At 39.9% G+C, this 27,006-nt stretch overlaps 1 protein-coding gene across 1 annotated transcript in view; it reads left to right on the forward strand.

Moving 5' to 3' along the window:
* LOC126474773 (sphingosine kinase 1-like) overlaps positions 1 to 27,006 on the forward strand; it is a 199,161-nt gene that overhangs the window by 157,554 nt on the left and 14,601 nt on the right. Inside the window, exons 3-7 of the mRNA XM_050102248.1 lie at positions 2,638 to 2,867; positions 12,247 to 12,365; positions 13,063 to 13,162; positions 19,127 to 19,247; positions 22,176 to 22,465. Coding sequence (XP_049958205.1) covers positions 2,638 to 2,867; positions 12,247 to 12,365; positions 13,063 to 13,162; positions 19,127 to 19,247; positions 22,176 to 22,465 — 860 coding nt within the window. The remainder of the gene's footprint in view (positions 1 to 2,637; positions 2,868 to 12,246; positions 12,366 to 13,062; positions 13,163 to 19,126; positions 19,248 to 22,175; positions 22,466 to 27,006) is intronic.

The following is a 27,006-nucleotide window of genomic DNA, read 5'->3' on the forward strand; positions in this document are numbered from 1 at the left end:
AGCAGTTTTAACGTGATCCTAACAGTATAGAAAAGCAACTGGAATCACTCAATAGAGGAAAGTCCACTGGACCTGACGGGATACCAATTCGATTCTACACAGAGTACGCGAAAGAACTTGCCCCCCTTCTAACAGCCGTGTACCGCAAGTCTCTAGAGGAACGGAGAGTTCCAAATGATTGGAAAAGAGCACAGATAGTCCCAGTCTTCAAGAAGGGTCGTCGAGCAGATGCGCAAAACTATAGACCTATATCTCTTACGTCGATCTCTTGTAGAATTTTAGAACATGTTTTTTGCTCGCGTATCATGTCATTTCTGGAAACCCAGAATCTACTATGTAGGAATCAACATGGATTCCGGAAACAGCGATCGTGTGAGACCCAACTCGCCTTATTTGTTCATGAGACCCAGAAAATATTAGATACAGGCTCCCAGGTAGATGCTATTTTTCTTGACTTCCGGAAGGCGTTCGATACAGTTCCGCACTGTCGCCTGATAAACAAAGTAAGAGCCTACGGAATATCAGACCAGCTGTGTGGCTGGATTGAAGAGTTTTTAGCAAACAGAACACAGCAGGTTGTTATCAATGGAGAGACGTCCACAGACGTTAAAGTAACCTCTGGCGTGCCACAGGGGAGTGTTATGGGACCATTGCTTTTCACAATATATATAAATGACTTAGTAGATACTGTCGGAAGTTCCATGCGGCTTTTCGCGGATGATGCTGTAGTATACAGAGAAGTTGCAGCATTAGAAAATTGTAGCGAAATGCAGGAAGATCTGCAGCGGATAGGCACTTGGTGCAGGGAGTGGCAACTGACCCTTAACATAGACAAATGTAATGTATTGCGAATACATAGAAAGAAGGATCCTTTATTGTATGATTATATGATAGCGGAACAAACACTGGTAGCAGTTACTTCTGTAAAATATCTGGGAGTATGCGTGCGGAACGATTTGAAGTGGAATGATCATATAAAATTAATTGTTGGTAAGGCGGGTACCAGGTTGAGATTCATTGGGAGAGTGCTTAGAAAATGTAGTCCATCAACAAAGGAGGTGGCTTACAAAACACTCGTTCGACCTATACTTGAGTATTGCTCATCAGTGTGGGATCCTTACCAGATCGGTCTGACGGAGGAGATAGAGAAGATCCAAAGAAGAGCGGCGCGTTTCGTCACAGGGTTATTTGGTAACCGTGATAGCGTTACGGAGATGTTTAATAAACTCAAGTGCCAGACTCTGCAAGAGAGGCGCTCTGCATCGCGGTGTAGCTTGCTCGCCAGGTTTCGAGAGGGTGCGCTTCTGGATGAGGTATCGAATATATTGCTTCCCCCTACTTATACCTCCCGAGGAGATAACGAATGTAAAATTAGAGAGATTAGAGCGCGCACGGAGGCTTTCAGACAGTCGTTCTTCCCGCGAACCATACGCGACTGGAACAGGAAAGGTAGGTAATGACAGTGGCACGTAAAGTGCCCTCCGCCACACACCGTTGGGTGGCTTGCGGAGTATCAATGTAGATGTAGATGTAGATATGAGACAAGCTTCATTCCTCGCAACTGACAACTGGTTTCATTCCTGACAGAAAATGTTGATGTTACTGAATGTATGGCCATCTCAACCAATTTTGAAGTAAATGTTGTGAACAGAGCTGTAATCAATGGAAATGTGGAGTCTCAAGTACCTCATAAAAGGTCATTGCTTCAGTGGCACATAAAACTGCACGTCTTTAGTTGTTCAAACATCCAAGGAACTGAATAGCAGGTACTGAGGGCATGTAAAGTGGTCCGACTTGTCGGGATTTTTGCCTCTTTTCAAGTGATGAAGGGCATCAAATGCACTGATGACCCTACGAGGCACTTAACCTGCAACATGTGGAGGGTGTAGTTTGGACTGGAGATGGTTCTGTGATGTTTAGGACATATTTTTCATTCTGGGCCTTTGATCCATTCATTTTGGTTACTGTGCAGTTGACCCAGGATGTTCATTTCAACTTGTTGACCATGTGTTGTCCTTTATCTACATCTGCATCTTGAGTATTTTGTGGACACCCTTGTTCGTAGGGCTCACACAAATTTTGCTTGTTGAGCACCCAGGTGTCCTCCCACACCTCAACTAATCTGCTAAACCATCAGATCTTATGCCAATGTAAATGCTTGGTACTACTTGGAATAGTGGGCGAAACACAGCAGTCAACATCGCCACAATTTGGGAGGCATATGGGATCTAATCATCAATGAGTGGCTTCAACTGGATATGGCATAACTGAAGAAACTTGTGGACTATAGTGATGTGTCTCCTGAGACTGACTAATTTTTTGGTTTGTTTGTGCTTCTAAAGAAAAGCAACATTGAGTGATTAAATTGGGATAGTTTGTTTAAAAAGAATAGATACTTCACTCTGAGCAAAGAAAATTGTCCTATATTTTGTGATTGACAGGCAGAACCTTCAGCTGCACCCATTATTAATGAGAAACTATTTAAAGTAAATAGTGCCAAGGCATATTAACCATACAGTGTGTGTGACTTGCCAGTGGAAACTCAAAAACCCTAGCTAATAATAAGTATTCTGGCATCGGTGAGTAGAAAAAGATCTAAGATTTTTGTGTATGTTGACTTTTTTTTCTTTTTTCCAGGTGATGAACAAGAGCAGCGAGTACTGGTATTACTCAACCCAAAATCTGGTCCAGGCCGAGCTAGAGATGTCTTTCAGCAGCGAGTTGTACCTGTATTTGCGGAGGCAGAGATACCATTTGATCTGCATGTTACTAAGCATGCTGGGTACGCCAGAGATTTTGTGAGGTCTAGAGATATTTACCAATGGCGTGCAATTGTAGTAGTTGGAGGAGATGGGATACTGTTTGAGGTGAGCAGCTGCATTTAAATTTCAAATTCTTACAGATAGAAGTTACTCATTTTGTAAGTCAGGGTAGGACTACTGTTGGTCCTGTTTATTTCACAAATTCAGCAAGCTTCCGTAAAGTTTGCTAAAGAAAGAGATTTTGCCCCAAATTTATTTCAGAACGAGTTTAGTTGGTTAATTGGCTGTAAGATTAAGATCATCAGCACTGCGGATATTTACACCCATACAAAACTGTTATAGGAAAACTGATGGAATACTGTAATTTCGACATTATCACCTGTGAAATGAGCCAGTCGTATGTATAAATGAAGCATACTACAATGTAGACTTTCACGGCCAGAAATGTCATGTCCATTATAATTATCTGGGCTGTTATGCTGTGGTCGGTTGGTTGATGAATTCTGTGTCAATTCCCAACGTTTCGTCTCCGACTGTGGGAGACATCTTCAAGGGGGTCTGTAGCTCGATGGAAGATTCAACACACCCACTGGCTCGCTACTGACTGGAAGTGCCAGTGGGTGTGTTGGATCTTCCATTGAGCTACGGACCCTCTTGAAGATGTCTCCCTCAGTCGGAGACGAAAAGTTGGGAATTGACACAGAATTCATCAACTGACCACGGCATAACAGCCCAGATAATTATAATGGACATAAATGAAGCAGACATATTGATACATTCCTTTTATATATACACCACCAGCACACTTGCTCGATCAAGTTAAATTCGCAGTATCGCCTTCTAAAGAAAACTTACACATTTTCATATGTGAGATGGCTGTTGTATGTTGCCATTGTAAAGGCAGTGCTAGGTGTCATATAAATTCAGAGTGCCAGATAGCTACTCTTATATTGTATTGATCCTCTTAGATATAACAACGAAAATAATAAATTTCTGATTATGTAATGCAGTCAGATAGATAAAAAAATCTACTTACCAAGTGGTGGCAGGAGAACACACACATAAAAAAAGGTTTTACTTATGCAAGCTTTCAGAGACAGTGGCTCCTTCTTCCATCAGAAGTGCTGAAAGTGAACGAGGAGGGGTGAAGCAAAAGGGACTGGAGAGGTTTAGAATCCTAGGTCAGGGGAGATTCACCAGACCTGATGAGAAAGAAAGACTGATTTTTGGAGACTGCATTGGGCAGAAATTGAAAAACAATGAAAAGTCCAGAATGGAATAACAACAAAATTGTTACTCGCCACATGGGGTGGGGGGTGGGGGGCGGCACTGAAACTCACAGGAGTACCTGTTTTTTAGGATAAGATCGCTGTCCCATGATTCAACATCGAATTAAATTAAGCTTAATGAGAAGCTCAGTGAAAAATCATGTTAGTATTTTCCATCAGAATATCAGGGGATTTAAAAAACCAAAAGAAACGAACTTCTTGTTTGTTTAGAAGATTTAGAAACTGAGGGAAGAATAGATGTACTACACCATATAGTCACAGATATGGAAAAGGTAAATGTAGGTGGATATAAGCTTTCAGTACATGTAAATAGAGACACTACGGAGAGAGGAGGAGTTGCCATATATGTTAAAAATTATCACAGTGTGAAAAATTTGGAAACTAAAAAATTTTGTGTAGAGCAACATATAGATGCATGTGCATGTGAGCTTAAACTAAATAATGGTACTTTTGTAATTGTAGCTGTGTATAGGTCCCAATAAGTAAATTTTCAGCTATTTTTGAAAAATTAGGATTCTTTCTATCTGTCAGACAGAGGGAAGCAAATCATTGTTTGTGGGGACTTCAATGTAGATTTTTTGCAAGAGTTTGATAGAAAGCTTGACAATGAAGTAAAACCTGGTTCTTTCAGTTTGACATCAGTTACTGATTTTCCTACTCAGGTGGAACAGGAAAGTAGCACACTGATAGATAATTTTTTATGGACCAAGGTAAATTGAATCAAATAAAAACATTTCCTGTTAAGAATGGTCTGTCTGATCATGATGCACAGCTAGTTATGGTATATAACATAGCTACATACAGCAATGCAAAACAGTTCTCCAAATTATTGCAACAATTGCAAATTGTAGAGAATGCTGGCAACAGTTAGACAGGGATGAGGCTTACATGGAACTTGACGCTAATTTAAAATTTAACCTATTTCATGATACCTTTGTGAGTATATCTGAAAACTGTTTCCCTAAGAAAACAGTGAAACATAATTGTAAGAGTTCGAGTCTCGGTCGGGCACACAGTTTTAATCTGCCAGGAAGTTTCATATCAGCGCACACTCCGCTGCAGAGTGAAAATCTCATTCTGGAAACATCCCCCAGGCTGTGGCTAAGCCATGTCTCCGCAATATCCTTTCTTTCAGGAGTGCTAGTTCTGCAAGGTTCGCAGGAGAGCTTCTGTAAAGTTTGGAAGGTAGGAGACGAGGTACTGGCAGAAGTAAAGCTGTGAGTACCGGGCGTGAGTCGTGCTTCGGTAGCTCAGTTGGTAGAGCACTTGCCCGCGAAAGGCAAAGGTCACGAGTTCGAGTCTCGGTCGGGCACACAGTTTTAATCTGCCAGGAAGTTTCATAATTGTAAGAAATTATCTGGAAAGCGATGGCTTACTATGGGGATAAAAATATTTTGTGAAAAGAAAAGGGAAATGTATCTTACAGCTAGAAGGAGTAATGATTCAGATACAGTAAACATTACAAAACTAATGCACTGTGTTAAGGAAGTTTATCAAAAACTCCTGAAGTATGTGACTTATGTCTGAGATTAGCACCTCTGATGATAAAATTAAAACAATTTGGAGTATTGGTAAAAAGGAAACAAGGCAACTGAGAGCACAGGAAGACTGTATTTCTGTCAAACTCAATGAAAAGTTTGATAACAAAAAGTCAGAAGTAGAAAATATTGTGAATAATCATTTTTTAAGTGTTGTAGAGGAAATAGGTTCCAGCTACGTATTAAAAAAAGCAAGGTTGTATATGGGACAATACCTACGCAATGTGATAAAATTAAAATTCAACCCACCTCTCCTATTGAAACTAGGAAAATAATAAATTCAGTAAAAAGTAAGAGTTCACATGGAATTGATGGCATTTCCAACAGAATAATAAATGCTTTTTCCCATCTAGTAAGTGCTTGTTCCCGACAGATAAGTGGAATTATCAGCCGCATATGTAGTAGCCCATTGAGACAGGGCATTTTTCCAGACAGACTGAAATATCCAATTGTTAAACCATTGCATAAAAAAGGGGACAAGTCTGATGCTAACAACTACTGCCCAATCTCACTTCTGACGGCATTATCCAAAATTCTTGAAAAAGTAGTGTATTCAGGAGTAGATTCATATATTTGTAAAAATGAAGTACTGACAAAATGTTATATTTGCTTTCACTGATCAAATATTAAATGCTCTGAAAACTGAACATCACCCATTGGGATATTTTGTGATCTCTCAAAGGCTTTTGACTGAGTGAATCACAAAATTCTTCTAGATAAGCTTAAGTATTGTGATATAAGTGGGACAGTGCACAAATGGTTTAATTCGTATTTAACTGGAAGAATGCAAAAGGTTGAAATTAACAGTACAGATAGTCTGCAAAAATCAGGTCAATCCTCTAACTGGGGAGGTATCAAGAACAGAGTCCCACAGGGTTCAGTCTAGGCTCTCTAATTGTTCTTAATATATTAATAACTTGCCACTCCGTATTCATGAGTATCCAAAGCTAGTTCTTTTTGCTGACAATGCAGATATAATAATCACATCCAACAAACAAGAATTAGCTGAGGAAGTTGTAAATAATACCTTTCAGAAAATTAGATAGTGGTTCTCTCCAAATGGACTCTCACTAAATTTTGAGAAAACATGTTATGTAAAATTCTGTACAGTAAATCGCATAACACCATTGATAAATATAGACTTTGAACAAAAGTTTGTTGCTAAGCCAGAATATTCAAAATTTCTGTGTGTGCACATTGATGAGAAATTGAATTGGAAGAAACACATCAATGATCTGCTGAAATGGTTAGCTTGGACTTCTTATCTATTAGGGGTATTGCAAATTTTGATGAGAAATGTATCAGCCTACTATGCCTGTTTTCATTCACTGCTTTCATATGGCATCATATTTTGGGGTAATTCAACAAAAGAGAAAAAGTATTCATTGCACAAAAGTGTGTAATCAGAATAATAGCTGGAGCCTATCCAAGATCTCCTTGCAGACATTTATTTAAGGAACTTGAGATTTCACAGTACCTTTGTAATACATACATTCACTTACACAATTTGTTATTAATAACCCATCCCAGTTCAAAAATAATAGCAAAGTGCATAGCTATAACACTATAAGAAGGGATGATCTTCATTATTCTCGATTAAATCTGACTCTGGCACAGAAAGGGGTGAATTATGCTGCCATAAACATCTTTGGTCATTTGCCAAATAGCATTAAAAGTCTGACAGACAGCCAACCAACATTGAAAAACAAATTAAAATAATTTCTGACAACTCCTACTCAATAGATGCATATTAGATACGAAATAGTAACTGAAAAAAAAGTGTAATGCTAACTTGTGTTAGACTGGCATGTTCCACATCATTATGAAATGTCATTGTATTCATGATCTCTGGAAAAAGGATTAATATAATGTAGAGGAGTCATTGAGTCGCGAACAGAAACAATGAAAAAGAATGCTAGGAATTTTAGCTTTCAGGCTGACTCTTCTTTGTAAAGAGACCTGTGACGACAGTCCTTGAAAACTGAGGTATTAGCTCAACACTTCTTTGTAAATTGAGGAATACACAAGCCTGTGATATAGCTTCCGTAGACTACTCCAGAATGAAAAATGCTCCTATCATATCCCAAAAATGTGAATTTGTCCTGGAAAAATCTAAGGACATAAAATAAGGGACTAGCTTTTCAGTTTATCTGGCAGCTTCAAAGACATTTAAATAAAAATACCTTGACATATTCATACCTTTTTACTTGGTAGTATTAGTACCCATGTCGTGTAATATGATGCATTGTGTCAAGAAAAGTAACATGATACATTATGTCAACCCCCCCCCCCCCCCCCCCAATCAACAAATCCACCCACAGAAATTTTATATTCTCACCCCCCCCCCCCCCCTGCCCCCAGAAAAACTTTTTTAGCTATTGCATGTATGTTCTTTAGCCATATGATATTAATATTTTTTACAATGGCTGATGAATCTACTGAATTTCGGGCACATGATCAGGGACTTTAGCCTGTAAATTGCAAGATACAAGTGTGTCAACATCTTGCAGATAAGAAAGCTTAATGTGATAGGAAGTAGGGTTAATTCGTAAAAAAGTGTGAATATGTCAAGATGTTTTGACTTGAATGTCTCTGAAGCAACACAGATAAATCAAAAAGCTAGTCCCCTAGTTACATCCCTAACTCTGCCCAGGACTTCTTCAGATTTTTTTGCCTTGTGATAGGAACATTTTTCATTCTAGTTCCCAACTTTTACTCTATCATAATTTTGATGGTAGACTGCCTTAACTCGCAACCAATGTACAGTTTTGTTGACTCTGACAAAGATTGATGAGTATATGTTTTTTTATGGTCTTTCAAATCATGTTGCTTACATTGTGGCAATGAATAAAACTTCCACTAAACAATAGGACTGCCTTTAATTACATGTATTTGTCCACCTTCTAAAATGTGAATAAGTTTGCACAAGGTTGAAACATATAAGCGACGCGTATAAAAAACCCTCACAAAAAATGTGTTTTTTGCACATAAAATCCAAATTTTTATCATAAGAATGCATTTTTTAGAAATTTTTCTGAATTATTTTAAACTGTTTCTGTACATACAGTTCACTTAAGAATAATTTTGACTTGCTACATTTAGCTCGACTTTAAACCATTGTATCGTGACGATGGATAAAGATTATTGAATAGAAAACATTTCGTTTTGAGTTTATCAGTGTATCTACCTTGGTGCAAAGTTTGAATCAGTTCACACAAGTTTAAACTGCAGAGGTGCGGCACTTCATAAACCTCCCAGAAAAACTTGTTTTCTGTGTGTATTTGCACAATAACATCTGAACGGTGCACATAAAAATGGTATGGTGCGATTAGCTGAGCATTAATTTAAAACCAATTAGAATCTTTTGCAAAAGATATTAATTGATTCGCAGAATTTTCCTGGATGCCAGCTCCAGTTCGTTGCACGAACCTTGCTTAATATACTGCAACATAGCTACAGTAAGACATATATTTGAATGCCTATAAAAATGGCTGTGAGTCCAGGCCAATCTAAAAACTTTTTACCTCATGTTCATAGCTCAAATGGAAACCGAGCAATGAGCGCCCTTCCTCACAAACCCACAATTCTGCATGTGGCCTTTTCAGACTTTTACAGTGTTTCCACACTGTAACGATAATAATAGTGTGAACTGAGGGGGATTTGAGCAAGGAGGTTCCATGTCTAAAAATGTATTATCCTGGAGGAAGCTTTCAGACCCAAACCTGAGGAAAGCAAATGAGAATACATGTTTTCAGAATGAGATTTTCACTCTGCAGCGGAGTGTGCGCTGATATGAAACTTCCTGGCAGATTAAAACTGTGTGCCCGACCGAGACTCGAACTCGGGACCTTTGCCTTTCGCGGGCAAGTGCTCTACCACATGTTATTGGGAAATACCTGAACCATCATCATTTTGCTGGTGACATTATAATGTTTACATCTAGCACAAGTTAACTTCAACAAAAATTGGACTAACTTAGTCTACTAATTCTGAAAGTAGGACTGAAAATAAACCACACACACACACACACACACACACACACACACACACACACACACACGTTAACAGTGAAGTAATAGAAGATATTTAGGATAGCTGATGACAGTGACTGGAGGAACACCAGAAGAAATAAACAGATACATAAAAATGGCGTGGAATGGGGTCGGTAAACTAAATAGTTTGAAAGAAAAACATTAAAAAACACATTTGCTCAGCATTCAGTGTAGAAAGAAATATATTGGGTATTACTAGAACAGTTAGGAAAACAAGTAAATAGATCAGATAACAGACTTTAGTGTAAGGTGTAGTTGCAGTCGTAATGAAAAACAAATGGAAAGTAGCAAGATGAGTGGATGTTAAGTCAACCAAGGAAGTTCTTTGTTGGATTGCTAGAGAGAGGGAAACACTGAGGAGGTGAGCTATGCAAGGTATGTAAACGGCATTAGAAAATATGCAGGAGCAACATTGATGTGTGTCGCTATGGACAGTATTGCATGGAAGGTTCTAGAGGCGACCTTTATTAAGCAGTATATGTGAAATGGCTGATGATAATTCTGTTGTTTATGATTGATAGAGATAATGATGCTATAAAAACTGACACTTGTTTTTACACATATTAAGCATTTACTATTTCACAATTTTGTAATATCTTCTCACATTTAAAAAATTCCTTGAGAATGTGTCTACGCTCTGCTGAGTTTATTTTGTATTCCATTTATTGGTATTTGTGTGTGTGTGTGTGTGTGTGTGTGTGTGTGTGTGTGTGTGTGTTTTGTGTTTTCTGTTTTCCTTTGCAGCCACACAGACATAGGTTTGGGGTAATTTTCATCAATTATTACATTTGAAGTTATTGATTCTGCCAAGAACATTATAATCAGTTCCTTCCCCCATCCTTACCAAAACTTAAATGTTCTGATACCTAATATTCTTGAGGTAAAATTTGGTCTGTTAAAGCTGATAATATTATTTGGAGAAAAGGCAGGGTTGGGAGGAGGGGGGCAATAGCAGAAATATACAAACTATGACTTCGTAATATTTATCTTTCTTATTTTCAGATCTTACATACACTCCTGGAAATGGAAAAAAGAACACATTGACACCGGTGTGTCAGACCCACCATACTTGCTCCGGACACTGCGAGAGGGCTGTACAAGCAATGATCACACGCACGGCACAGCGGACACACCAGGAACCGCGGTGTTGGCCGTCGAATGGCGCTAGCTGCGCAGCATTTGTGCACCGCCGCCGTCAGTGTCAGCCAGTTTGCCGTGGCATACGGAGCTCCATCGCAGTCTTTAACACTGGTAGCATGCCGCGACAGCGTGGACGTGAACCGTATGTGCAGTTGACGGACTTTGAGCGAGGGCGTATAGTGGGCATGCGGGAGGCCGGGTGGACGTACCGCCGAATTGCTCAACACGTGGGGCGTGAGGTCTCCACAGTACATCGATGTTGTCGCCAGTGGTCGGCGGAAGGTGCACGTGCCCGTCGACCTGGGACCGGACCGCAGCGACGCACGGATGCACGCCAAGACCGTAGGATCCTACGCAGTGCCGTAGGGGACCGCACCGCCACTTCCCAGCAAATTAGGGACACTGTTGCTCCTGGGGTATCAGCGAGGACCATTCGCAACCGTCTCCATGAAGCTGGGCTACGGTCCCGCACACCGTTAGGCCGTCTTCCGCTCACGCCCCAACATCGTGCAGCCCGCCTCCAGTGGTGTCGCGACAGGCGTGAATGGAGGGACGAATGGAGACGTGTCGTCTTCAGCGATGAGAGTCACTTCTGCCTTAGTGCCAATGATGGTCGTATGCGTGTTTGGCACCGTGCAGGTGAGCGCCACAATCAGGACTGCATACGACCGAGGCACACAGGGCCAACACCCGGCATCATGGTGTGGGGAGCGATCTCCTACACTGGCCGTACACCACTGGTGATCGTCGAGGGGACACTGAATAGTGCACGGTACATCCAAACCGTCATCGAACCCATCGTTCTACCATTCCTAGACTGGCAAGGGAACTTGCTGTTCCAACAGGACAATGCACGTCCGCATGTATCCCGTGCCACCCAACGTGCTCTAGAAGGTGTAAGTCAACTACCCTGGCCAGCAAGATCTCCGGATCTGACCCCCATTGAGCATGTTTGGGACTGGATGAAGCGTCGTCTCACGCGGTCTGCACGTCCAGCACGAACGCTGGTCCAACTGAGGCACCAGGTGGAAATGGCATGGCAAGCTGTTCCACAGGACTACATCCAGCATCTCTACGATTGTCTCCATGGGAGAATAGCAGCCTGCATTGCTGCGAAAGGTGGATATACACTGTACTAGTGCCGACATTGTGCATGCTCTGTTGCCTGTGTCTATGTGCCTGTGGTTCTGTCAGTGTGATCATGTGATGTATCTGACCCCAGGAATGTGTCAATAAAGTTTCCCCTTCCTGGGACAATGAATTCACGGTGTCCTTATTTCAATTTCCAGGAGTGTATTTTTACTTTGGGTTAATCAACCACTAAATAATCCAATACCCAATATTTATTTATATTTTATAAGAAATACAGAACATTAGTTGAAAGAATAACTTTATTCCAAATAATTAAATAACTATCCCATTCTTAATTTGTAAGAAAATCAAATGTTTTTGATTGATTTGGCAGGTAATTAATGGCTTGTTTGAACGACCAGACTGGCAGCAGGCATTTAAGGAAATTGGTATTGGAATTATACCCTGTGGTTCTGGAAATGGCTTAGCGAAGACAATAGCTTATATACATGAGTACGTATGCAGGTTTTACTTTCTTTTGTGATAAGGTATTAATGGCACTGAACAATGTATTTATTTGTACCCCATTTGCTCTAGAACATTAAAGTGCACATTAAAAGTAAGTAAATGCCCTAAATGAAAATTCAATTTCTCACTTGATCTTCAGGAATTGCATGTGTAAAAGATTAAGTATTGTGTTTGTGAAGCGTTTGTAAAGTTGAAATGACAGTGTGTTCCTCTCCTCATCCATTTCATCTGTTCTTGCTGTCAATCTACTTCCCCTGTAAGATAAATTCATTTCTTTTGCTGCTGCATCTCATTTCTCACTTGGGTCAAAGCTGGGGCTACCAAAATCACAGACATAAGCACCAAAATGTGCCTATAAGATACACAGATAGATAATTATGTAGATTAGTGAAGAGGTGATTGTTTTTCTTTTAATAGTTATTCTGAGTTGCATTCCATAAACTGCATATTCTACATCTATAGCTTCTTGCTAATCCCTAATTTTACCCCTTCGACAATGCTATTAGTAAGATAGACACAAAGGTAATCACTGGAAGTAGTTAGTGCCATTGCTTCACGTATACCGAGATATCGAGAATGTTTCTAGTGTGAATTAATACTACATTTGTAAAAGATAATTTTGAAGACCCCTCTTTGTCTTAATTCAGATAAGTAATACCTGTACCTCTTTATATTTATACAGGGAACCATTTGACCAAAACCCTGTACTCATCTCTACACTGAACATTATAAAAGCCAAAAAAGTACCCATGGATCTTGTAAGAGTGGAGACAAAGTCACAGGTATTCATTTAATAAATGTTAGTAGTATCTGAAGAGTTATGCATGACTCTTTTAGCAGTGTATAAGTCATTTAATTACTGTATTTATTGTCTGCTAAATCATAACTTTACATACAGACAAAAGTAAATTAGATTGTGATTCACAGTTATATTTGTCTATATGCCAAAGTTCAGGACATATTTATTGGCAGTTATAATACTACAGATGGCTGTCGTTTTAACATAAATTTTAAAACATTTTAATCTGCAAGCAGTCTTAAGTTTTAGATGGTGAATGTTATTTGCTAGATAACACAAAATTGGTAGTAGGTAGACGATACTTCATTATACCAATGATAAAAATGTACTGTTGAATCACTGACTTATCTCGTCTTTCCTTTCTTATGTAGCCTTTTGTACTCAATATTTCCCATTGACTCATCTGAAGAAATGCAACACATTGATGTCACAGAAAACAGTAAAGCCATCTTTCTGTCTGCCATCATGCAAAGGTTGTCATTAAACCAAGAAATTTTCTACAAGTGTCACATTATCAGATGAACTCTGGCATTAAAATAATTTTTAAGTTTGCTCTATATTTTATTGGTACAGTAGAGCATAAGAGATATTCCATAAGGCTGCTTTTTGACAGATGCAGAGTGTTCCTGATTTCAGCCTCTTCCATCATTCCGTTGCCATACTTGCTTGCAACAGTAAGATGTTTATTTTGTTCTTATTAAGTTCTCATCACAAACCTCTACACTATGTTGTAGGGGATTTAGGAATGGCGGGCTGTGGGTTGCTGCCGGTGAAGCTGGAGGCCCAACAGCTGAGGAAGGTGTTGATGAATTGCAGTGCTGCTTTATTAACAACATATGCAATGGATAGCCATTGATCCCACTGGACTGTAGGTGTTGGCCCATGGCTGCTGACCAGGTGCTTACCTGGTGTTATTTACCATGTCATTTTATAGGCTGGCAAGCTGGGTGGTACGCAAGTCTATTGCATTCTGGTTAGTGTTTTCATTGGCTTGCAGCTGTTGCAAGGTTACATTTTTTTTCTGTGTCCTCGGAGTCAGCTGTACTGAAAATGGTTTCTAATATGCATCTATCCAACTTCTTATTCATCATACCCCTGGGACTATCTCCATGGTGTGGCAAAGCTGACTCTGTAGTTGAGTAAAAGCTGATATTCTCCCTGGATATCCCTGAACTCTGTCTTGTTAACTATAATAGCTTGTAGCTTGTCAAAAGTACCTTCCAGCCATCTGATCTCATTTCTTACTGCTCAGATATTGAAATCTAATCTTAAAGTCCACGAGTGGTCCAACATGATCATACCTGGCTGTCATATGAATAAAACTCATCCCGTGAAAGGATGTACTTCAAAGTGCTTGCATCATCCTGCTCCAGCTTAGCAGTCCCATTAGGATGACTGTTTTCATGCTCCTTTTCCCCATCATCCCAGGCTCCATGCTTGGTGCCGGAACTGCCTTTCTTTGCCCCAAGGCCAGACCACTCTTCCTTAAGGGAAAGGGAAGCCTAGTGTTAGTTCATTGTCTTGGCTTGTGGCCAAAGTGCGTAGTAGTGCATCAGGTTAGTGACTGTGCTGCCATTATTTTCCTGCCTCTTTCTGTTTTTTTCTCCTGCTGATCTCGGAAACTCCTCCCTCCCAATCAGTGGAAGCTGCCAACAGGAGGTAGCAGATCTATGACACCTCCAAAACGGCAGACATGACTACTATGAACAATCAATGTATAGTTTGGAAGCTATAGCTTACATATACTGATGACAGCATCTCAGTCACCTGAAATGGCCCCTGATAGTGTCACGAATTTGTTTGTCATCCCTTTAGGTTTTCAAGAGTTGGTTAACATGACCCATTGGCCAACCAAATATTTTAGCAGTACCGCCTTTTTGGTATGGGCCCTCTCCTACCGCTCTAAAGCTTTCGTATTCATTTTCTGCACATGTCAACAAAAAGTTTCTAAACGTTTTGTAAACTCTTTTTATTTGTGAAACATCTCCCTCCTTGGGTGCTTTGACAAAATTAACAGATGATGGCTTCTTTCAATCAAAAATAACCTCATGAGAGGAGAGCCACATGCTCTGATGGACTTTCAAATTGTACATCCCCATTACAAAGGAAGTAGACTGTCCCAATCTGTGAGCTATGAATTAACATAATAATTTAACATTTTACTTATTGTTCTGTGAACCCTCTCAGTACGGCCATTCGTGAATGGTTGCAAGATACTGATCCGTAGTTTCTTAATACACATTAAGTGGCAAAAGTATTTCATTAGGTCAAACATAAAATTCGTTAGCAACCATTGATTCACCAATTCATCCAGTGCATGAGCCATGGTTTTTGTGTGTTGGTTAGGCATGGCTATGATAGCTATAAAATGAAAGGAATGATTGGTAATTATGAGCACATATTGATTTCCTGTGTTGTGTGGGCAAATGGTCCACACATGTCAATTCCAATCACTTGAAAAGATTTATTAACTTCAGGTAGTTGTTATAATCCAATATTTTAGTGCCTTAGATCCACTCTTAGGGCACGTGGAATGCATTTCTTGATGTAATGCTCGGTATCTTCCTTGCGTGTCATCCACCAGTATGTTTTCACCACTCTGCGTTCTGTTGACCTATGTCTCACATGACTGGACGTAATTGAGTCATGGGACTCTGTCAGTCCATCAGTTTGCAACCCACATCTTGTTTCCCTGTAAAGGAGACTGTCTTCCATGCAGAACTGGGCTGCCTTGTGAATCGCTGACAGTCTGAGTCATGACTCTGTGCTTGTCTCCAAATGTTAGCATCAAGACCAGCACATTCCACAGTGTGAATTTAGTGACTCAGGCTGTCTGCATTCACATGTGACTAGCCCAGATGATGTATCACTTCATAACAGAATTCACTACCTTGTCTTATTGCTGGCTGGATCTTCAAAGGACTAGTAGACACTGTGAAGTGCTGTGTGAATCCATAACCACCTTGGAACATCTGCCATACAAATAACATATGAAATATGTTACACTCAATATGAGTGCAAACATTTACTTCTCAGTTGTAAATAGTTTTTCTCAGCTGAACTTAGGTGCCTAGATACATATGCTAAGGGATGTTCATGCACATCAATTTTCTGACTCAGGATGCAGCCGAGAGTGAAGTTGCTCCAATCACAGGATAATATGAACAGTTTTTTGAAATTGGGAAAAACACAAACTGGAGATGAAGTTAATAAGCCTTTTAATGTTTGAAATTCTGCATCACAGCTTTCATATTATTGAAATTTTACCCCATCTGCAATAACTATGTAAGCGATCTTGCAATTTCCACAAAGTGCAACACGTATTTTCAGCAGAAAGTCAGCAGGCAAAGATATGACTGTAATTCTATGAGGGTAATCCCAAAAGTAAGGTCTCCTATTTTTTTTATAAGTACAGAACTCTCTTTGTGTGGCAGTTAGTCACTCTGTTATGAAGAGTGCTTCAAGCGCTGTGTGTAAACATGTGCACGCCACGCTGAGGTGCTCAGTCTTGGCTTGGCAGCCGTTGAGAATGCAGCTCACATTGGATGTTGCCACCAAGTGCGAATTGCACGCACTTATTCGGTTTTTGAACGCAAAGGGCACTGCGCCGATTGAAATCCATCGCCAATTGATGGAAGTGTATGGTGAGTCGTGCATGGATGTCAGAAATGTTCGTAAGTGGTGTAGAGAGTATGCAGCTGGTCGGACCGAAATTCACAAGATCGGACCGAAACTCACTACGAACAAAGGAGCGGGAGACCGTCCTTTCTGAGGAGACAGTGTTGAAGGTTGAACAAAGCATGCGTGAAGATTGGAGGATCACCCTGGATGATCTCTGCACCTTGGTTCCTGAGGTTTCCCGAAGTACCGCTCACAGAATTTTAACGGAAAAATTGAACTACCGGAAGGTGTGCACTAGATGGTTGCCACGTCAACGAGTTGATACTTCCCGCGCATTTCTTCACAACTTTCTGGACTCAATTGTCACGAGTGAGGAAACCTGGGCATACCACTTTACACCTAAGACTAAGCAACAACTTTCTGTACACCATGGCGGCCAGCTGGTATGACATGGGCATACAAAATCTGCCACAGCGTTTACAAAAATGCATCGACAGAAATGGTGATTATGTCGAAAAATAGCTAAATGTTCAAGCTGTAAACTAATGTAAACCTTTGTAGAAATAAACAGGTCTATGTACTTATAAAAAAATAGGAGACCTTACTTTTGGGACTACCCTCGTTTAAGTGAAGTAGGTGTTGGAAAATTTTTCACAGCTTCCACTAGATGAATGACAGTGCTTATGTCATCCTGTCCAATGATGTGCCATAAATATGCACTTCAAGCAAAATAAAATGGCATTTCTGTGAACTAAGTGGCTGTCTTCCTGAACATAATCAATCAAAAATTTCATACAAATATAGGAGATGTTGTAGAATGGCTTTAGCAAACTACTATATCATCTACATAACACAAGACACTGTTTTGGCTTTAAACCATTCAGTACACCATCCAAAAGGCTCTTAAATGTCACTGGCACATTCTTTAGTCTGAAAGGCATGAACTGATACTGATGATGTCCAGACAGGGTGGAAAATGCAGTTTCTGTCCAATCTTTGGGTGCCACCCCCAACTGATGATATCTGGTGCTAAGGCCCTTAGTCATGAAGTACCTACATTGCCCTCAGATAATCTAGGATGTCACTTATTGTAGGCATAGGGTACATGATCTGAAACAATTTTCTCATTCAATAAACAGTTGTCACAACAGAATCTATAAACTGGTGAATTTTTCATACAGTGACCACAAATTCTGACTGTGGACTGGCACTACGTTCTGTGATGCCTTCCCTGCTTCATTCCCTGTTGGAATAAGATGCTGGCATATTGGTGTGGCAGGCAGAGGTCCAGGAGTGTCAAATAGGTCTTTGTATCTACGAGTTCCTGCAACAGCTTCCTCATGCTTTCTCTGTCTTTTCCCTGTAAATGTGCTACTTCTCCCTTCATTGTGGACAAACTGAAAGACTGTTCCAGTGCTGCACAGCGATGCAAGAATTTCCTTTCCAATTTGTCCTCATCCACTGTTTCTAAATTAGCTGCCTGTACACTGTGTGGTAGTTCCCCATCCTCAGGGCTGAAATTATCGATACATAATAGTACTACTTTCTGTCCTTTACTTTCCTGAGCATGGGACGAGGTACATCAGAGAAAACACTGAATTTTATCCTTTTTTTTTTTAATGGATCCACAGTACACAATGAATTTAGCGACAGATCATGTTCCGTTTCAACCCAGATCAACCTTTCATACGATATCCCATGAACTAACAGTTTATGCGGCTCCCTTTGTCCTGGAGGTGTGCCTTGGGACAGTGATGATTTACCGGCCCTACAACCAAGATGAAACAGAGTCCCATCCAGTTCTATAATACACCGCCAACCCTTCCACTGATCACATGATAGTGTGTCATTAGTGGGTTATGCCAAAGTCTCTGGTCATTACCGTATTTTGTAAGGTATTGGTGGCTGGGTGTCATAAGAGGCAGGAGGTCACTTGCAGTAACCATTTGGAGCTGTCCAGGTGCACGGTCTGATGCAACAGTACTTGGCAGGGCGATAGCCAGTGCTGTGTGTCCCTGATTCTGCACCCAGTAGCTTCCCCTGGCCCAACCTCTGTATCAAGTCTTGGGTTTCTACAGTACACTCATATTAAAAAAAAGAAAAAAAAGAAACAAAGAAGAATCTGAATAATGACATTTCTCAACACTGTCACATGAGACTACTGTCTTGAATCCCATTGTTTCTGCATGCAGCATGGAATTACATTTTAACTTCTTATTTCTTCTTACTTTATTTTCTTTGCCTATATTGCTAGGCTTGTTATCCCACAAGTCGACCAATTTTCTTCATATTGTACAGAAAAGTAATGAAGTATTTTGTCTTGCAGATAATGTTCTCATTCCTATCTGTTGGGTGGGGATTACTGTCCGATATTGATATTGAATCGGAGAAGCTGCGAGCTATTGGAGGCCAGAGGTTTACTGTATGGAGTGTGGCTAGGCTAATAGGTAAGAGAAAGTCAAAGTTGTCAGTGAATTTGTATTAAATGAACAGTTTGTGCATCGAAGGGACAAAATAATTTTGATGCTATTTAACACATAAGTACAGATACTACATGACATCCTCTGTACAGAGCTAGAGTATAGTCTTGCATGTCAAGAGACTGACTAGGTACATAGAGTATGAATTTAGAAATATAAAGCAGGCTATAACACAAAACTGGCATATCTTACCAATCAACATAGAATTATTAAGATAAAATGTATTTACGAGTTATGAGAATGCCAATATGTACATTTTTTCATCCCAATAATCAAATTAAGGTTCATAAAATTATCAGATCACTCACTGATTCCTCCAATATTAACTACAAGGTGCCCACAATTAAAGTTCTAATTTTAAAACATTTTAGAAAGAGAACCACCACTCAGATGAACAGCATATTATTGACGCTGGGGGAAACATCATGGAACAAAAAAAAGTAACAAAAATTTTACCAATAGATGGCACTGCAAAGGTCTTAACGCAAATGGGGTCGCTCACAAATGATAGATTAATCATAGTAAAACGGCTATGATTTGAGTTACATATTACACCATCTGTACTCTTCAGTGTGCATGACTGCACAGATTTGGTTGTCAGCAGTTGTGGCACTGCTAGTTAAGTAAGCCCATCCACCATGGCAAGGTCATTCCACATCAAAAGGAAAAACTAGGTTTTTAATTGTCCCGAGGCCAAAAACCACATAAAAAGCAAAATGACATTGGTTTTTAATTGTCCTGGGGCCAAAAACTGCATAAAAAACAAAATGACATCGGTTCCTAATTGTCATTAGACTGACACAAGACATGTTCAACATGATATCCACTGTTTTTTTGAAAGTTGAAATCAAGAAATAGCATGTTCCACACCAGACTGGGGTGTGACATTCAGAATGCACTGTCCAGTGCCTGCCTTTGGTTCAGCTATGTTTGTGACTGGAACACTGAGCACTACATCTTTCACATAACTGCACAATCAGAAGTCATCTGGGTTAAAATCAGGTGATCTGGATGGCCAGGCTGTAGGGAAATTATGGCTGCTAATTCTAGCATTTCCGAAATGTCTCTGCAGCAGTTGCTTCACTGGCTGTGCAATGTGCAAAGGAGTGCCATACTGCATGAAAATGATCATACCCCCACATCCACACTGTTGAATACTTGCAACGGTATTGGTGCACAAAAGACTTTCACGGTATTTGCCAGTGATGGTACAGGTAACATGAACTGCAAGACTCATCTCAAAAAATGATGCCATCAACTTGCACCACAGAGACACTTTTGCAGAATGAAGTTGAACCAGTTGACGTATGGGCATATTTTCTGTTGCATATTTTCTGCAATTTTGGATATTGACATGTCCTTGGAGATGGAAATGGGCATCGTCTGTTCATAGAATGTTCCTTGGCCATTCATTGTCCACTTCCATGTGAGCAAGAAATTCTGGAGTGAATGTTTGTGCTGCTGGCTGGTTGGCAGAAAGCAACTACAGAACATGGGTGATTTTGTATGGATAGCAATTCTGGATGTTTAATAGAATTTTATGCACTGTGCTCACAAGCATGTACAACCTTTGGGCACTTCCCTATGCACTGCATGTTTGCACACCACTACTCAGGCCCTCCTACAGTGCTGTGGCCACATATTTGACAGATTTTTGATTCAACTGCTTTTCTCCTTCTGCAGCATTGCACTTCGAAAAACCTTTCTTTTCAAATTTTGTAATCATTTTCTCCAGATCATTAGCAGACATCAGACCAATGCCTTTTTTCATACCACTGAGTGGCCAGGACTTCTGGAGGACTACTGGTACACAGTCACTGTTCTTATAAAAGAGATATACCAGCATCGCATGATCCTTCAAGGAGATAGTCATGTTGGGCCTTGTGCTGTGCATCTGTTGGTGTGCTTATGGTGCATCTGTTGGTCAAATTTTCGTTATTATTTTTTTTTTTTTTCCTGTGACTTTTCTCGCTATGTCAGTATTATGCTGTTAAAATTTGACATCATTCTGAGCAGTAGTTCTCTTTCTACAGCATTTTAAAATTGGAACTTTAATTATGGGCATCCTGTATATTATTCACTTATATAAGTAATTCAAAGAGGCAGACAAACTCTCCTTTCATGATTGTGTGTGCAATAGTAAAGCACCATATCACAAAGTTGTTTTATTCCCTTGTCTCCTCCCACTACCTCTTTGCTATTACTTCCCTCTGTACTCCCTCTCTTACTGTTTCTCCACTAACTTAATAGACCCGTTTCTCCCCTCTCTTAACAGATCTGCCCCACTCCTTTAACATTGCTCTTACTACTGCTCTCACATTGTCTCATTCCCTTTCCCCATATTGTATGCCCACTCACCCTCTCTGCATCCCCACTCTCCGACTTTCTATCCTCCTGCTCTTCGCTTTCTGTTCCTATTCACCCGTCCTCTTCTTCCACCTGCACTCTCCTAACTATCTCTATAAACTTTTCTGCCTTTCCATTCCTTACCTCCCCATATGCTTATCATTCTCATATATCTTTCCATTTTCCTCCCTATCCATTCACCTTTGTCACCTTCTCCCTTCCTCTTTTTCTTGCTTCTGCTTTATCTCCACTTTTCCTTCCCCCTCATCCCACATCATTGTCCCTCAACTACCTCCCTCCAGCCAAACTCGCACATCTCCTCTGCCTTCTCTATTCCTTGCCTCCTTCTCTAATGTTTGCATCCTCTTCTCTCCACTTGAATTATTTCAAACTGATAGGTTCTTATTCACCATATCCTTTTCAAATATGTAAGTTATCTAATTTGTATAAATTATATCTTATAAAATTAAAATAGCCAACTGAAACAATAAAAAATCTATGTAGCTGTTACATGTGACTAAGAACATTTGACTTCTGACCTGTCTGCAGGGCTGCGGACTTATCGTGGTCGTCTGTCATATGAGCCAGTTGAAGATGGCCTGTCAGATGATAAGAACCGCATACGACCCAGTGAAGCACTTCTCACACGGAGTTCAAGCCATTACCCCACTGAAACAGTCTCTACAATGAGAGAACACACAAATGGTGTCCCTTCTGAAGGGCGTCTGCAGGCCATGCATGCCAGTCGGAGTTTTGATTTTGGTGCGCTTCCTGATGATTTCCTGGATGAACCAGACACTCTCACCGATTCTCTTAGCTTGGAGACAGCGGTGTCTCAGGTACATATTGCTTTTTTTTTGTTGTTGTTTTCTTCAATATTACCTTACGGAAAGTACAATAAAGTAAACTTTTTTCCCTTTAGGTTATTGTGTTCATTGTGAATGACTGTTTTATTTATCAAGTTTTCTTCCACTGAGGCTGTTGTTATAAAATTTTTGATACACAAATCATTACGGACTAAATTTAAAACTCAAGCCTTCAAATATCATTACCATTGCCCTCATCATCAGGAAACAAAAATATGTCTGCCAATTTGTGTCCATGGTTATTTTTCTATGTACATAGCCATTTGCTTCCATTTCCATAAGGGCAGTCCAGAGGTATTCTAAACTATGGCCACTGCCTGTATTGCTGTCAATAGTTATGACATCCAAATGAGAGTGGAGCCATCCCCAGTATCAATGCAATGTTTATATTCCCTTCTGTTCTATTGTTCCACCATCAGCACCCTGTTCTATGTATTAAGTATATTTCTGTTGACAGAAGATTTTTAGGTTGACTCTATAGCACTGCTGATATTTACATCGTGTGAATACTGATGAGCTTGCCGCTTTGTATTTTCAGTTAGATTTTTTTGTGTAAAGTGGGTAACGTGACTTGAAAAAGGTGTGCACTAGATTCTGCAGAGGGTATTAAGAGAAAAAGTAGTGGCTCATATAACAAGTGTATGTCTTAGTGAAATATTAGAGAACTTGCATCCTTTGTGCAAATATTTAGGAAAGAATGAGCATGTTATAATAGTAAATAGGTTAGGAAACAGTATTGAGAGTGATCTGGTAAGGGTAGTTTCACAAAAAATCATACAAATGTTGAGATTACTCCTGATATGAAGTGTTATGGTCAGCATCAGTTGAACAACTCTGTGTGTCAGGCAAACAGAGTGAGATCAATTGCATCTATCAGTTATGGAATTTAACGTAATGTTATGGGCAGTAGGATTTTATATGTCGTGGCATGTATCTCAACAATATAGAGAAATGAGGTGTTGCTACTTACATTAAACATATTAATTGTATTGTATAGTATGTTAACCGGGGACCTAGAAACGACGGAGAGGCTCTGTCCCTGCCGCAGCTGCAGTGGTCCACAACCCCACGATGACTACCACAGTCTACTTCACCCCTCCGCCGCCCCACACCGAACCCAGAGTTATTGTGCAGTTCGGCCCCCGGTGTACCTCCCCAAGGGACATCTCACATCAGATGAGTGTAACCCCTATGTTTGCGTAGTAGAGTAATGGTGACGTACACGTACATGGAGAGCTTGTTTGCGCAGCAATCGCCGACAGAGTGTAGCTGAGGCGGAATAAGGGGAACCAGCCCGGAGTGCTTTTACCATCAAAAGCTTGAACAGTGATCATAAAATGCAAAAAGTAGATAATTGAAATTGTTGTTCTTATAAGAGCATGAATGAAAAGTATAAAAGGTACCACATTAGCCACAGACTCAGACAGGACAATATGTCAAGGAAGTCCGTTATCACTCAGGCAATCAACATTGTCATCTTTTATGAGCTCAGTGCTGACAGAGCACCTCAAGGTGGCCCTCTAGAGCAGGCCTGTTCACCGATCTGCTCATGTGCACTGGGTTGTGCTCACATGACAGCAATGAGAAACCAGTTGGCCCACAGCAACATATGGTGGGGAAAGGAGGAGTGAGGGTAAGGTAGGGGAGGGAGGTATCAGAACAAGGTAGCTTCACTCTTCACAATGCGTCTTAATTCTGCAGCCAATAATGTTATGTTATTCGTAAATGTATTGCTTCATGGCCACTCATTAATGCATTTTGTGGCAAATTTATTTTTATGATTGTTATATTGATGAGAAATGACAATCAAATGAAACATCTCTTTTTAATATTTTGAAGAAGTTCTTCACTTCAGCGAAGTACAGAACATCAGATTTCTTAAGACCGATGGAGCCCAATAAGGAATGACATTTTAGGACAAAATGTAAACTGACAGACTTTATTTCATTACCGTCTTCTTTATACGTTACACATAGAAGCAAAGAAATTTCTTATTTTGCTTTTAACTAAAGTATCACTGTCTGGTACCACTTTTGAGTACAGCTAATTCAAAGACAAGCTTTTAACTTAAAAGTCTGTCAGTGAGTTTTGTGGGTAAGGTTTCATTCTTTTTGTCGTGGAAAAAAGTTGTTTGCACAAGTATGCAGACCAAAACAATGACATAATCATTGCTGCAGGTTTGTTAAGTCATGGAAGTTTCTGATGAGGAAATAAAACACTGCGAGATTAGTTTTGTAATGAGACTTATAACACAACCATCACACTTTAGGTCTAAAAGTTCTAACTATAGCTCAGTTTCAGTATTGTCAACATCAACTGAAAATCAGTGAAACTGCACAATGCTGTGCAAACTGGAAAGCAGTAAGGTAACTTGCTTGAACTGCAGATTCATTTGTTGAGATCCCTCCTGAAAATGAAAATGTATTTTCATAGTGGAAACGTTGGGATAAATTATACAGATGTTTATTTCTCTGCTTCCACATGATTAATACTTCCTTTAGTCACATCATGTAATAGTGCTTTCTTTCATTTTTGCTTCTCCCTTCTTGCTCTTCACTTTTGTAAGTCTCCATAATCCTTTACACCGAAGATATTGCAATTTTTTTCATTGTGTTCAGAGCTTTGAAATTAATTAAGCATATTCAGATATCATTACATACCATTAATATATAGCAATCTGGCTATGACATGTTCTAAATTGATGTTCATCTGTCTGACCATCATTTTGAATTTTCTAACCCAGCCATCACGCTACTTTTCATGTTGTAAAACTGCTGCTCTCCACTTGGCATGCTGTGCCATAAATATATAATTATTTTTATCTGTAAGACTACACCAAATGTAGCTGTGGTCATTCCTTTGAAGGCAGCGCATTGGTTGCACTTCCTCTGTGCTATGTAATGACGTCAGACCACCCTATTTTTCTGCTAGTGCTCACTCCCCAGGCAGCAAGCGAACTAGAGTGCTCTTGCCCGGGTAGCCACACCCTGAACAGAACTGCTCTTCAGCTGACCTTGAAGAAAATTGACAAAAAAATCCACATTCTTAGGATTATCTAACAAAATGTTTAAAGCTATCAATATAATAGAGGGAAACATTCCACGCGGGAAAAATATATTTAAAAACAAAGATGATGTGACTTACCATATGAAAGCGCTGGCAGGTCGATAGAAACACAAACAGACACATACATACACACAAAATTCAAGCTTTCGCAACAAACTGTTGCCTCATCAGGAAAGAGGGAAGGAGAGGGAAAGACGAAAGGAAGTGGGTTTTAAGGGAGAGGGTAAGGAGTCATTCCAATCCCGGGAGCGGACTTACCTTAGGGGGAAAAAAGGACGGGTATACACTCGCGCACACACACACACACACACACACATATCCATCCACACATATACAGACACAAGCAGACATATTTAAAGATTTAAATATGTCTGCTTGTGTCTGTATATGTGTGGATGGATATGTGTGTGTGTGTGTGTGTGTGTGTGTGTGTGTGTATACCCGTCCTTTTTTCCCCCTAAGGTAAGTCTTTTCCGCTCCCGGGATTGGAATGACTCCTTACGCTCTCCCTTAAAACCCACTTCCTTTCGTCTTTCCCTCTCCTTCCCTCTTTCCTGATGAGGCAACAGTTTGTTGCGAAAGCTTGAATTTTGTGTGTGTGTATGTATGTGTCTGTTTGTGTTTCTATCGACCTGCCAGCGCTTTCGTATGGTAAGTCACATCATCTTTGTTTTTAAATATATAAAATGTTTAAAGCATTATACGAAGTTGATCTATTTAAACAATATCTCAGATAACAGAAAGTGGAACGTTAAGATCCAAAAATTGTGGATGTTGGAGTATGAGGGTATCTCCTAAGCCACCAACCATTTGAAACTGCAGGAGAGAGACAACGCTTGGAAATGAATATCAGCCGCTGAAGATTCCAGCATTCAGACCAATCTTTGTTATTGATAAAACAGTTATTAAGTCACATTTCCACTTAATGTGATTCCACTCAAGAGATTGAGTGTTATGTTAGATGGTGTACATCCCATCTAGGTCTTCATCCATGGCAAAAGAGAAGCCAAATGTGATGTTAAGGAACTCTGTTTTATTTAATATAAATCATTGTTTCTAATTAATGTCTCATGTTTTGGGAGTTACAGCCAAAATTATGAGTATCATCATGAAATAAAATTCTGATGAAGGGGAAAAAAGCTTTGACAATGTTGTTGGCTTTACATACAACTACACAATTTTATTTTGATTGCATTGTCTTTGTGGCCAGTGTTTCCTGTCTTTATTGTAAAAATTTGACATCTATGATGGTATCCAGCTGGAGACAATTGTTTTTCTCTTGGTCATAGCTTTGAAAGCATGATCATGCAATGTATGATTGGAGGCACAGAAAAGAAAATCACTTCTGTTCAGATGAGAACTGTAGTGAAGATAAGAAAATTACTTTCAGCTAGAAATTATTACCATGAATAGGAAATGCATTTTTCAGCATTTTGCTATGTACGTGT

The sequence above is a fragment of the Schistocerca serialis genome, chromosome 4 (assembly GCF_023864345.2).
Source record: "Schistocerca serialis cubense isolate TAMUIC-IGC-003099 chromosome 4, iqSchSeri2.2, whole genome shotgun sequence".
Classification (NCBI taxonomy): Eukaryota; Metazoa; Arthropoda; class Insecta; order Orthoptera; family Acrididae; genus Schistocerca; species Schistocerca serialis.